Raw genomic sequence first — 15,383 nt, 5'->3', positions numbered from 1 at the left:
TGATTCCTTAGATCAGAACAAACACACACCTAAAACAGGTACAGAAATAAAGTGTCGGTTTAAGAGCAGTCTCAGTTTCTGGATGCCATTCCAAAGTGAATGATATCTTATCAATACATCGTGTTCTTTCTGGTTAAAGAATAAGTCAAAATACATCCAACAGATTCAATGTAGAGACATCTATCGGTATAAATCATATAATCATGTGTATATATATCAACATTTTGAATAAAAATAATCTATATCCTTAAACGCAGATAGATTCATATAAGTAATCTAACATCTAACTAAGTATTCTCCAAAACTGACTTGTCTAAGGTATATTGATACAAGATATATATATATAAACTTTTTGCATAAAAATAATTCATATCCTTGAACGAAGATCGATTTATATAAGTAATTAAATTATTCATCTAACAAAGTATTCTCCAAAACTGCCTTGTCTAAGGTAAATTGATACAAGATTTATATATATAAAATTTTTGCATAAAAATAATGTATATCCTTGAACGCAGATCGATTTATATAAGTAATTAAATTATTCATCTAACAAAGTATTCTTCAATACTACCTTGTCTAAGGTATATTGATCAAAACCTATATCGGATACAAGATACGTATGCTGAGAGCTGTCTGACTCTTCATTGGTTGTGTAATCCAGGTAAACAAATCCATACTAGTTACGATGGAGGTAAAGACAAAGCTACGGTTCTGTCTTGCGTTTTCCGCCATTGCATTGGTCCTAAAGATCGTAGTTTTTATCAGTCCAGGATGGGTAGTGGTCAAATCTTACTTCCGGGATCCATTACAAAGCCATGAAATTCAGAAAGCAGAACATGTGATAGACAAGAGACACGGAATTTCTATTTCTTTTGGAGTCTGGTACTACAAGGTAAGTTAATTAGTAAGTAAGAAATGTTTATAACAGTGACATGCATATCATAATACACAGTTATACAATAATATATACATAGCAATTTGATATTGACACCTGGACAATTGAACCTATATGCCAATTTTCCAATATTATATCATATTTGAAAAACGTAAAAATTTACAAAACTGAAATATAGAAGTAGACGTAGAGTTTTATTCTATGAATGAATGCTGAATTTACAAAAAGTTTGCGGTTGGAATTAGATAGTGTTTCAGTAAATGTAAAAATCTTTCTTTATCAAGGTGTGTAGACATGAGAAAAACAACCAGATTACGGATGAAGGGAAAAGGGAATCCATGGATCACGTTGAGAAGACAACACCTAAGGACACAAGACGGACAAGTGAAGAAACTCGCCGCCATCACTACCACAATCGACATCCCCATAGATGCTACCATAGAAGCTACAAGAAACAACAACATGGACAGAGAATTGACTTTGTTGGTGAGGGCATTGAACAAGGCCAGAGGAATGACAAAACATTTGAAAATAATATACCAACAGATTTTATTGAAGCAAGAGAGTTTATCAACACATCAGTTGGTAAGTGCTGCTATTGTTATTATAATTTTTGTTATGCCCCACCTACGATAGTAGAGGGGAATTATGTTTTCTGGTCTGTGCGTCCGTTTGTGTGTTCGTCCGTCCGTCCGTTCGTCCGTCTGTCCCGCTTCAGGTTAAAGTTTTTGGTCAAGGTAGTTTTTGATGAAGTCCAATCAACTTGAAACTTAGTATATAGTCCGGCGGCTAAAAGATGTGCCCTATGATATGATCTTTCGAATTTTAATGCCAAATTAATGTTTTGACCCCAATTTTACGGTTCACTGAACATAGAAAATGATAGTGCAAATTTCAGGTTAAAGTTTTTGGTCAAGGTAGTTTTTGATAAAATAGAAGTCCAATCAACTTGAAACTTAGTATACATGTTCCCTTTGACAAGATCATGCTAATTTAAATGCCAAATTAGATAATTTATTCCAATTTCACGGTCCACTAAACATAGAAAATGAAAGTGCGAGTGGGGCATCCGTGTACTGTGGACACATTCTTGTTGATATTAAGTCTAGTATATACACAATAATACTGTATAATAAGTCAACTATCAAAATAATACAGACTGAAGTCGAGAAATATAACTGTTACATGTTATCATACGGTCATTGCAAATAACATTTACTTTATGATAGTCTACAATCCACATAATATAATAATCTTTTATATCTATCATTTATGCTTTTGTTCTCATTTAAGAAATAGAGATATACTTGCGTCTAAATTGCAGTATCAATTTAATATTTCCTCTATTATTATATTTATTCGCGTCAATTTATAATTTACTTTAATAAGGTTGTGATTTGAATATCAATAGCTTTAAGAATATGACAAAGAAATGCTTTTTTAAATGTGTGCTGATAATGACTCAGGGTTAAACGTGACACTTAATTTCCTTTTTGTACTACATTTTGTGTGCTAATATTTAAGTCAAATATCAATTGTATGGTCGCTAATGTTCAAATTTTGAAAGCGAGAATAATATCGATGTTTGTTTTAGACAAAGTGTTACTGTTTGCCGATATCTAAACCTAGATATACAACAAATAATATACCAAAAACAATTTAACAGTAAAACTGTAAAACTGTATTAATATGAATATAAGAGGGCGTGGTATGATTGCCACCGAGAGAGACACCTCTTAATCAGAGTATATATTTGACTCCATGTTGGAAATCATGCATCTGTTCATAAACTCATATTCAATGACTGGGATTTCTTGGCTTAGAAAAAAATCAATGTTTTAAAGATGATCAATTTGAGTTCTACAGTATAATTGATGATCCTTTCAGAAAACCATTTTAGGGCAGGAAGATGGACTTCCTAAATTGTATTTCTCCTGTCAATTTTGCAGTTAGTTTTGGTTATTTAGTTTGTGGTTAGACTGATTAGAGAGACGAACAATATTGAACTAAAAAATAAAAGCTATTTTAAATATCGATATTCGTTGTAGCAGTTTAACAAGGAATGGTATAATGAGAGTGTTCATTATTTGTTCTCTCTAAATCCACAGTCCTACGTCACAGAATATATAAAAATTGAATGCTTTTTTTGGTAGATGTATTGGTGTGTAAAAGCGTTGACCGAAATAACTTTTCAGCGCTTCATTCTAAAAATACACGATCAATGCTTTTACAACCCTATGAAATTACTAAAAGAAACTTTCAATACTTATAATTACATTTTGTCGCTGTGATCATGAAAACACGGTTACTATCATTTTTTTTCTTTTATTTACATATGCATCAAGTTATTGTGGAATCGCGTGTCCTCGTGAATGTTACTATTCATTTTAAAATGAATGTTTATTTCCGAATGACTCGAGATTGCTGTTCGCTAATCAAAACAATGTATTATAATGAAACAACATATAATGAAATAATACCGAAATGATTATATGCAAATAACTGACACCCTGACGTACGAGGTAAAGAAAAGATACAGGCCCATCATACAACAAACATTAATTTAACAATAACTCTACAATTGCCTTTCTTTTTCATGCTAGAATTTGCTCGCCATGGACGATATGAGTTGACATGCTATGTTACCATTGGCCTAATTCTGGGATTAATTGGTATGGCTGGTGCCATTAAGTATGCTCGTGGTGGGGGTGTAGGAAAACATACTGGGAGACTCGTTTGTTCTACTCAAGTTTTCTCATGTAAGTATATGCATCAAAAAGACAAAAATCATTTCCAAACCTTACATATTACACATAGTTATCGAATTATCAGCTGAAGAGTCGAAAGTCATTATCGATAGATGTTGCAAAAAGATGCAGACGTGGTATTAAAAAAAATGCGATTTTGATTCATGAAAATAACTGAATGTATGAATGGAGAGTTTTTGTATTTATCAATTAAAAATTGGTTCGTCAATCGTATGCTACAGTATGTATATGTATTTCACATTAAAATTATTAAATGAATACCATTCAGTAACATTCTATTTACTTTATTACAAAATGTCTGTCTTGCAGCATTCTTCTACTGGGTAGCCATTATCAGAGTTGCTACATTCGTCATCCAACTAAGAACTATTCAGAAGCATGAAATTCTTGACGATCATATGGGTCACGATGTTTGGTTTTCTGTTCCTTGGTGCCTTATCGTCGGAGCCATTGGAGCTATCGTCATGGATATATCAGCGTTATTCCATCTAATCATGATATCACGTGACCGGAAGTCTGATGGGGTAGAATACTCATTTCACACAGAAAAACACGGCTCAAGTAAAGTTCCGATTATTGCTCCGAGAGGATATGAACAACTTATGATACCACCTTCATATACTCAAGAAGAAGCCGGGCCAATTCCAGAAAAACAACCTATTTCGTAGACTTATGGTGTTCTTTTGTTGTCGCTTAACATTTGACTTATATATTTAGATTAAAGAGGTCTTCACGTGTTATAACTTAGTGGACAGAGTTAACTTTTTTTATAGATTATTTTTTTAGAACTCCACCGAATTAACCTTTTTTATGTCATCCCACACGTTTCAAATCACGAGTCATGTGTGTTGCCATAGTATTTCAAGTGAAGGGATATGATACACATATGGTATTTGTCCTAGACTAAAGAGAAGAACCAAAATGACTGCCAATTGTCTTCAATAACAATTTATTTTTATTTGTAATTTTTGTAATAACGTTGTAATTTTGTTCATGTGAATGAGGAGAATCGGGTGAAGTCAGTTGGGCTCATATATAGAACTACTACTATAAAGATTAGTTAAAGGAATTAAATTGTTTGTTGTTTGTTTTGTCTGTCTATTCTCTATTTAATCTATGAAAAGAGCTTGCACAATTTATTGAATTTATCGTACGTTCCAAATTCATTTTCAGAATTTGTTCAGTGATAATCTGATAAACAAATTATAAAACGTCTCGACAAAGATAAGATGGTAAAAAAAGAAATGGAAACTTTCATTGCAGTCTGAGGCCTGTCCGGAATTATCATGTTTATTTAAATATTGATAAAAAAGGAGGTTCAGTCGAAACTGCATATAGATCCCAAATAAAAATTATCATTTAGAAAACAGTTCAATCTACTTCAAAAGAGGAACGAAAGATGCCAAAGGTATATCAAACTCCTTGGTCTAAAACAAACTAGCAATGATATGGCAAAAAAAAACCACATGGACTACCAGTACTGTTGTTTATGTAAGTACACACTTGGTGATAAGTCGAATAAAGAAAGTCGCATTCGAGAGAAAGGAGACGGGATTGTGTTCATAACAATTTGAACAAATCCGTCTTCATTATGGTAAAGATCATATTCCATTACTGTCATCCTACTTTGATTGCATAAATTTTCGAAGCCAGATAATTTCCACCACCGAGTGTGCTATGTTTTATAACTGCCTTGTAAGCAGCAATCATCTCACATCGAAATCGTGACAAGAAATGTAAGCTCTGCAAGACCTGCTGGAATTTTTCTTTATATATGTGGAAAGTTCACAATTGGGAAGCTGAAACTACCCTCATAGTCAATTTCGAGGTGTATATCAAAATATGGGGCAGACTAAACTGTCTCCTTTATTTCAATTTCATTAAGATAGATGCATTCAACATAATCACCAAACTTGGTAGTATTTAGTGAGGGGACACCATCTGTATTGTGGAAAGTAAAGTTAAATTTAAGATATATATGCTATGTTCTTTTTATTCTTCCTGAAAAGTTCCTGTATGTAGTCAGCCTATTTGAACATGGGAACTATTCACTAGAAGAAAAGCGCAGTTGGTCCCAATTGGATCGACAGTTTGTTTTTGAAAAACACATCCTTAAAATTAAACAAATATGTTGTCAATTAAGACATCAACCATCTTTATAATGTCAGTACGTGGGTTTTCTTTTTTTATTATGAGTGAAATTATGTATCGATGTATCTCTCTTTTAAACAAGATGTTTATAAATGTGTACGTTATCCATTATTATTAAAGAGACAAAAGCAGGATAAGAAAAATAGATTTGTCTTTTAATTCAAAATGGGAAATACTTGACTAAGGGTTAAAAAGTCCAATGTTTAAATACCATTGCAAGAGGAAAAGACTCTTAGATTGCATTTACTTTTTAAAGTAGATCTTTCAGATTTATTCAGTATGACCATATGATTCACGGCGCCCAAAAGGCAGGTACTTTCAACATAACTTTGAAGCCAGGATTGGATTGCTAATGATGCAAATGATGCTTATGCTTTAGCAAGAGGTTTCGTTGAGTACTAGGAAGACCTACTAATAGAATGTCGTAAAGTAAGGACATTTATGTATCCATTTCATGTATCCATTTCAGTGAAGGAATCTCCAGATCTTCATCTTTAGTTCAATTTCCAGTGGGGTATAGGATAAACCAATGCTTATTTAGGATTTCCATGCTCCTTTGTAAATGTAGTGGGGTATATGTTGAGTTTCCACACGAATTAGCGATAACCAATTTCTTGTCAATATAACGATGTTGGTAGGGGCTTTAACAACAGCATATTTGTCATGAAGGAAAACATGTGCCTTGCAACATTTGGGTCTTTGATAATCTGTGTAATAGTATCGTGTGGAATTATAGACCCACTAGGTTTTTGTTATTCTAATATATATCATCAATCATATAGTCCAAACGGCTGGCCTATTCGAAAGAGTTTATATATATATATGTTGCCTTTTTCGAGAATCCATCATTATTTTTAACTTAGTGTTTTCAACCGATGAATACAACTGCTACAGAGGACAATTATGTTTTTGAGCGTTTTCATTTAAAAGTCATTGTATCTACATGAAAATTGATATAAAAAGCGTTTTTTTAAACGTGAATTTCCACCCCTGGAGTGACTCAGAAATCACAAGAATTTCCATTGTAAGTTGATTATGTGGTGTATATACTAACTTAGTTGAAGATAGAAACTCCGTAAACATTTCGGGTTGTTATTTTGACCGCCAAATGCGCGATTCGTCTACATATGACTGATCAGTGACACTCGATTTAAAATATTAAATGTCCAAAATGAAGCTTATGGGTACAATCTGCTTCCGGTATCACTTCTAAGGTACTAGGGCTAATACGATACATAGAAACATTTCATAAATAGTGAAAGGATGGTCATTTATTTGTGTTTGATTTATGCTACCCATAGAAGTACGGGCTACTTATATGAAAAAGTTTTTATACAACTTCCTTCCGAACCCAGGCCTAAAAAATAATCCAAATGCAATGTGTCTGCAACAACCTGTTAAAGCTATGCACAGGCAGTCATTGTGGGTTTTAATGATGTACTTGACAATGATTGTCTTACAAACGAACCAGCAAGTCTATCTAGCCTTAAGTTTAATTGAATCAATAAAAATGTATTTAAAAAAAACAGGAAACTTTCATCACGAAAATACCGTTTTTAAGCCTGTGTATCTCATCTTGTTGTCACGATATTTTAAGGTTTAATATGGTGTGAAAGAGTTTCGTGTTCATAACGTAAATGTAAATCGAAATTGTAAAACAAGATAGTAAGCCAGTGGTGTAACATTACAATATAAGAACGAACTATAAAAATCAGTTGAAAAAAGCTTAGCTCATCAGATGGATACATATAGAATACATCTAACAAAAACACAGAGTGAACGTGGCCGTGTACTTTTAACAACAAAAAAAGACAATAAGTGCAGATTTGAGAGTACTCGCAGTTACTGACTGCTAGTTCAACAGATAGTCGATCCATGAATGTGTATACGTAAATAACAATAATATTTAGTTTCCTTTTGATTTACTAAAAACACAATCAAAAGTATTACCTATAAAACAATATTCAATGATCCAGTTACGCTGTTGAATACTATGCTAGTATATACTAGTAGGTATAACATTTTAGAAAAAGATCGATAAGTTTACCAAGATCTGTCCAATTACAGCCAAACGAGTTGACTGAAGTGAATTTCTTTTTAGTTATAATAGAAGGATAACTTTAAAACTTGACTTATGTTTGGTTTTTTTAAAACGTGACTTGATATTTAATCTTACTTAACTTTTTATCAGTTAAAAACTAAGAAGGAAGAATTTGAAATCTTTACAAATATTTGACATACATAGTTATAATGATAATCATAAAAAGTCGTTGAGTCTTACTGTGAAACAAAAAGCTGTGTCTGACTGCACATTGATCTATTATGAAAAACGATATAGTTTTTGCTGCCAGGGAAGCGTAAATGTCAATATAAAAAAGAAGATGTGGTATGATTGCCAATGAGACAACAATCCACAAAAGACCAAATGGACACAGACATTAAAACAATTATAGGTCACCGTACGGCCTTCAACAATGAGCAAAGCCCATACCGCATATAGTCAGCTATAAAAGGCCCCAATAAGACAATGTAAAACAATTCAAACGAGAAAACTAACGGCCTTATTTAAGTAAAAAAATGAAGCTTTATAAATTGTGACTTGGATGGAGAGCTGTCTCATTGGCACTCATACCTCATCGTCTTATATCTAACAAAATGATCATAATTGTGGGTGATCCATCATTTTTTTTAAAGATGCAAAACCATGACACGTAGTTGTTTTTGTTACTTTTGGTGATTTTTTCGACTTCTTCTTTAGACTAAGATTGAAATATAGACAACAATACAGTGTATAACTGACTTAAACGATTCAGGTTGGCTTATGGGGATTTCATTTAAATGAATTTGAGTGGAGGGAAACTTCGCAAAAAAATCAAAAATTGATATTATGTCCATTCTGTATAAAAATGCTCAAATTTATAAATATTAAAGTTTTATTCCGCTAGATAAGAGATCACCATCGATTTTAAATTTTGAGTATCAGTTCTTTGCGTTCCGCCATTTTGTTATCTTGTCCAAATAAAAATCACGATATGTCTATAAACCACAAAGAAACAAAACTACAGTAACCGATGTAGTCGTAATTACGTGTCGATATCTTGTCAATCGTACGGTTGTTTAATCTGACTAACTAACTTGATTCGGAAAATGTTCTTATTTTTTAAATAACCATATAGTCTGTTATTTTTAAACTGTTAATATTGGAATTAGTTAAAAAGTCAAAGTTCAAATCATAAATAAGTGTTCCGTGAAAATTGTTTTCGAAAATCTAATTCGTTCATAATTCTTTAAAGTAATATACTTTATTCAAATAAATTAGGATCTTCGCTCCACTGATCACCCGCATGGCTTAATGTATTACTCCCAAAGGTATTGTGAGGGGTGTAAGGTGACACGTCCAGGTAGTTAAGCGATTTCCTGTCGGGCTTGCAAGTTCATGCATCGTTTCACTTCTGTAGGTATTGATCAGTGTACACGGCCGAAAACTTATAACTTTCCATTTTGAACTATCAGGTGCATGTATAATATACATCTCTGTCTTGCGTGTCCGAAAGTGATATAATATACTTGTCATTACTTAACTCATACGCTTGTTTATAAATAAAATGTCTGGTGTAAAGAATATTATTTATAAAAAATTAAAAAAATGATACCCCCCAAAAAAAAAATGATACCCAAAAAAAAATTAAAAATCAGAGACTATTATATGTCTCTGGGAAAATGTAATATTTACTCGTTGTCAATAGTAAAGGACGAATGTAGGAAAAAAAGTCACAGGAAAAAAAGTTACGGAAAAAAAGTCACGGAACAAAAGTCACAGGAAAAAAAGTCACAGGAAAAAAAGTCACAATTAATATTTTGTATGAAAACTGTCATATGATCTGCACTTATATATTGGTAATGACTTTTGTCTGTGTGTGTTTTTTTTTCTGCTGTTCATGTGCAAGTATGGTTTTGTGTTTTTTGTATCCCATGTCCTTTTGTTTTATTATAAAATCTAGAATGTAAACTAGGAAATGTGTCAAAGAGACAACAACCCGACCATAGAACAGACAACAGCAGACGTTCACCAACAGGTCTTCAATGTCATTCAAAGGATTTTTTTTGTAATGTTACTGATACATGTTTTGTTGTAATTATTTTTGTTTCATGTGTTTTTACATTAGAAGCAAATTAGACAGCTTAGCATATGTTTCTACAAAAGCAAAAGAAAACCTGTACACGCTCGTGAACTGATACAATGTATGTTTTGTTGTAATAAGTTTTGTTTCATATCTTTCTTGAATGATGCTAGTTATAGACAGCTAAACGTATTTTTCTACAAGTCTTATGCTCTTTTGCTTTGGAAATTACACGTAAAATCGCAAAGCAAAAGAAAACCTGTACAAGCTCGTGTATTGATATATTCAAAAAGAAGATGTGGTACCCAACTGTCCACAAGAGACCAAAATGACACAGAAATTAACAAACATAGGTCACCTGTACAAGATCGTGTACTGATACATGTTGAAGTTCTTTTTGTTTCATACCTTTTTTTTATGTATGACCTGTTGATATAGTGTTAAAGAAATAAATTTAAAGTTCACTTGATATATAGCAGAGATGACAACTAATGGTTAAGTCTTATGTTCCAACCAACACCCCTGAGAAATTCTGCAATGGTCTTGTTGCCTGATGTCAAGTCTCTGCACAAGTTTTGAAGTCTTAGTTGAAGTTGGACATAACGTTGTTGGACCCGTTTAACTGGTGGGGTGCCTACAGCGTCTTGTTGTATCAAGGTTCTCACTGTAGCTTCTTCTTTCTGGCACCATTCTACTACTCTCCATATTGATGGGTGGGCATAACCTACTAAGTTGAAGAATTTGTTGTTCCAACCTTCACATACATTGTTGGTTCTTGAATCACCGTTGACTGTTGCGTCATGGACATTCCATATAGTTGGTGGGAACATGGGTGGAGTGCGGCGCATTACTAAACGGAGACCTTGACCTGGTGCTGGGTTACGTCTCATGTTGCCACTTACATAGGTTGCATCAAAGTAATCAAGAAGTTCAGCTGCTTCTGGTGGGTCATCTGGACACAAAGTTCTTAGCAGGTGGACACCATTTGGCAAATCAGCTACAGGCAGAAAGGCAAGGCCGTCCATCATACCACAGAACAAGCGGAAGTCATCGCTAATCTTGTAGTGGGGAACCAAACCAAGGCTCTGTATCTTTCTCCAAGTTGCTTGTGTAAGATGATAGAAACATCCCTGGTTGTTGATATGGCGGCCAAATACTGCCGACACTGCACGTAGAACGCCATCTTCGAAGTCTGTTACCACAGTCTGAACATTTAACTGTAGGTGGCTGGCTTGGCATTTGTCGACCAATGACTGAAATAACTCTCTGTATGTATCTTGATTCTTGTTCGGCAAGAAAGCATACACTGTGGTGACTGTAACATCTTTAAAAGGTACTCGGATGGTGTACAGCTGTTTAAAAGGATGTGGAGCTACAGAGAAAGTACCATCCATAAAAAAGGTATGGGCTTCAGCAAGACGTCTTAAACTGTCAGGACTACAAAAGACCAACATTCTGTTCTCAGCATTCTGTCCATTGTCATACAGTAGGAACTGTTGGTGGTTGGTTGTAATAGTGAATTCTGCTGGCAGTGTGACATCTACAAAGCTCTGGGGAACAGGTGGTGTTGGACGCTGGTTGCGCATGGTGCGTTTACAATTCTCTTCTCTGGGCATCATTGCTTGCACATCATCTTCACATGTTGAAACAACCTGGGCGAAGATCTGGCTTGGTTTGTCTCTGACTTCCATATTTGATTCAATAACACTTGAAATTATTTTTTTTCTTTTATAGAAAAGTAAATGAAGTCATACATTTTCTTTAATTTGAGTCAAAGTTAGAAAGTCTATGATAAGGTTTGACCACATGTTATTGTGATTTTTGTTTTTCTATAGCTGTGTTTTTACCAATTTCATGAGAATCCTTCAATTACATGTTAAACAAACAAATCATCCCCATTAACAATAATTATGTAATTACAACATTTATTGACAGTGACTGTTGAGATTAATTAGTGGCTTCTTGTGGCACCTTTCCCTTTTTTGCAGACCTTTCACTTCCTCTTTTGGAAGGAAGCCCTACCCATGAAAAACAACTAGGGCTTATCATGAATGAAAAGGAAACAAATGGCTTATCCTGTTTGTTTAAGAGTTTGGTTTTAAAAAGAGAACATAAATTATTACACTTTTCATTTTTTTGGTGTATTTATTAAAAAATAATAAGATAAAAAACATATATTTTTTTTATTTTATTAACCCATAAATAAAACGAAATCTGTTAATATCGATGTGCGCTTTACCTATATAAATTTTAAAAGCTTTTATTTAAAAATAATTGATCTGATACACTTTTACAAGTAGTATTATTTTTATTTAACAAAACTACATTTTTTTAAATTATCTATTTCATACAGCTGATATACAAAATCACTTTTGTCATTTGCATTCCAACATACTTCTTATAAAACATTCTATATACTTCTTTCAAATAATTTTATAATTGTGACTTTTTTTCCTGAGACTTTTTTTCTTGAGACTTTTTTTCCTGTGACTTTTTTTCCTAGAGGTTTTGTGACTTTTTTTCCTGTGACTTTTTTTCCGTTGACCTAAAGGACATAGTTGGATCATTCCAGAAATGTTGATTAAAAAAATGTGCGCACTTGTCGACGATTCGTTTATACGCCCGGATAGAAAGTTACGGAACTACAGCGCAATTTAAAATATATACATGTATACAATGAACATAAGAAAGAAACATACATTTTGTGCAAATTGGGGTAAAAGTTTTGTAAATAGACTAGTCCACGTAAACCGGCCAACAGTATGTAATCATCCAATTCGATAGACTATTATATACCAAAAGAAGAAGAAGAAGAGGACCAATTTGATTTAAATACAGGTCGATCTATAACTTGCTTTGGTTCATCGAAGTTATGAACATAGTAAAATCACAGATTTATATATCAATTAGATTGTTCTCGAATAAAGAAAGAAATTCGTCATCACCACAATTGTTCCGACATATGCAACTGGACGTACACCAATAATCCCCGAGGGATGTGAATATTTTCTAGGAAAGCTAATGAGTATTAAAGTTTCAAATCATTTTCGGGATTTCTTTCTTTCTTGATATTCAATGACAGCAAATTTAAAGAATAAACTGCTTGTCAGATATTTGTCCGCTTTAGGGGTATTCTTGCCAGTTGAACAGACTTATAATTACATTCAAAAATAGGGAAAGATGACATTAAATTATTTGTCTTTTGTTTTTAAACATCTTTGGTCAAATAGTTATTTAAAAGTATTATACGTTGTGAGACGAAGACTATTTTAATAAGGAACCCCGATTATGATTAAATTTGGTTGGCGTTTTTCACACTTGATAAAGAATATCTATTCGTAATTATTGTTTTGATAAGCATCCACTCAACATATCGATTCCATACCAAGAAGACCTTAAATTTGCTGTCATTTTTTTTTAAACTTCTCAAGTACAAAAGTATTTTTTCTTTATTCGTTCATATTATATTCCGCTTCGGTAGAGTTATCTTCAGTGAGTTCAAGTTATTACTTTGTACGTGGCTTTAAAAAGTCTAAATGTAAGTGTTCTCATTCATTTATTTGCCTAATAAAGACAAATTAAAATACTTTGGTAAAGCTTTTTTTAATTTCTAAGTTCTCCTTTTTATTAGATATCAATCAAGGACAAAAAGTGTAAATCATTTCAATCGGACATATGAATTAAATTTCCCGTCTTTAACCGAAAATTGTGTGTTTCTTAGTAAATTAACTTATTTGAATTCAAATAAATAATGGCACCAAACATAATTAAATAATTCCACGGCGATCAATTTTTATTTGTCACCAACTTGAATATATATTTTAAATATGTGTATTGAATGCTCCCTTGTCTTATAATTCACTGATCCGAATAGACAGTCACACCTGGCAATGTGTGCCCGAGAGGCGTGGTTAAATACCGAAGTGCAAATAACAATTTACCTTTCAACAAGCCATCTACGAGTATTTCCTCAGAACCGTGAATACACACATCGTATCAACCAAGTCATAGCAGAGATAGTAAAAGGTCAATAAGAGTACACCAACATATTGTCTTTACAGATTATTGTACTTTACTTTATTCACCTTATCAGTCCGAAAATACATTAATTAAATATAAATTTATAACTTTTTGTGTTGTCTACAAAAATAATTCGAATATATACGTTTAACATAGAAAATTTATCTCATGAATATGTACAATTGAACGTATGTGCGTTTTATCTTCTTATTAACGGATGGTTATTAGATAAAGCATAAGTCATCGGCGCGCTTACGATTACGTTAAAATATGATTAAAAACCAAGACTTTTAATGATTGTATTTTAAATCCCGGCATGCAAAAACCAGGAGAAAACGTCACGACCTACAGGAAGTAGTTAATATTTTTTCATTAAATATTGAATTTCTCCTTTATTACTGCACATATAGCGATAAAACTTTGTGAATATATATATTATGTCATAATAAACATATTTAAACCATAAGTAAAAAATCGTGAATTTTCCCTTTAAAGAACACTTGTCCTATTTATTTTTATCCTTACTTAAACTCGAAAAATTAGTTAAAAGGAAACTCACATTATGAAAATGTCTTTAAAGGTGTCTAGTATGCAAGAAAACAATGATTGATGTCACAATATTTTGCATTTTTATATGGTTGGGAAATTGTTCATGTTGACCCAAAACTGGGGGAAATATTGATATATATATCAGCTATGAAATCACGCACGCTGTTTTAAATAATGATTAAGGAAAAGTGTTGACACAAATTGGGTATCCACGAAATCATTAATTACCAAAGTTTCACAAAGGGAACGTAACAATAAAATTTTAGATTGGTTCAAAATAGAAAGGATCTTTCAAATACTGTGAAAAGTTTGAACAGACGACACAATCACATGAGGTTTACTACGTACGTATTTCTGGTGGACCTTAATGGGTGGTTACCTACATTTAGTATTAACGCCTCTAGCGACGGAGAAAAAAATGTATAATGAGAATGATCTAAATATTTATACTTTTCAATTATTTATCGAACATTTCGGACTTTTCAATGTAAAAGATAAAAAAACAAAGTAAGACAAAAAAAACAACCGTAGATTCGTAATAAAAAATATGTATCATATCGAAATGACTGGTCGAATTATTAGGATTTCTCTGTGAGAGAAAAAAAACAGCTGCTTATAAAACATTTCTTAGATGACTTGACAAATTTTGCCATTCAGTCTGACGAGACAAAAAAAAAACCTTCTTTAAATCAATAGTTCTAGCATGTAAGTATATAATTGAAAAGGAGAGAGTATTAAGTTAAGATAATCATTGATTATTAGGATCATAATGCAAATATCTATGGTAACCATTTTTTCGTGTATTTATATTAAAGGTCTTAATTATATGTTGAAAACAAGGCATAGAAATCATTAGTAAAATTGAAAATGAAAAGG

The 15,383-nt window shown here is 32.6% G+C and overlaps 2 protein-coding genes across 2 annotated transcripts; one reads left to right on the top strand and one right to left on the bottom strand.

The window, feature by feature from the left end:
* The first annotated feature begins 580 nt into the window (after positions 1-580).
* Positions 581-4,719, top strand: LOC134720674 (uncharacterized). The gene is made up of 4 exons (XM_063583088.1): positions 581-895; positions 1,183-1,483; positions 3,502-3,657; positions 3,976-4,719. Exons 1-4 carry the CDS (start codon positions 689-691, stop codon positions 4,332-4,334), a joined length of 1,023 nt encoding a protein of 340 aa, XP_063439158.1. The 5' UTR covers positions 581-688; the 3' UTR covers positions 4,335-4,719.
* Positions 4,720-10,403: 5,684 nt separating this feature from the next.
* On the bottom strand, positions 10,404-11,529 carry LOC134723164 (uncharacterized). The gene has a single exon (XM_063586798.1). It carries the CDS (start codon positions 11,522-11,524, stop codon positions 10,427-10,429), a length of 1,098 nt encoding a protein of 365 aa, XP_063442868.1. The 5' UTR covers positions 11,525-11,529; the 3' UTR covers positions 10,404-10,426.
* Between the last annotated feature and the right edge of the window lie 3,854 nt (positions 11,530-15,383).

This window comes from Mytilus trossulus, chromosome 6 (assembly GCF_036588685.1).
Source record: "Mytilus trossulus isolate FHL-02 chromosome 6, PNRI_Mtr1.1.1.hap1, whole genome shotgun sequence".
In the NCBI taxonomy this organism is placed as follows: Eukaryota; Metazoa; Mollusca; class Bivalvia; order Mytilida; family Mytilidae; genus Mytilus; species Mytilus trossulus.
This window is presented reverse-complemented; position numbering and strand designations above follow the sequence as displayed.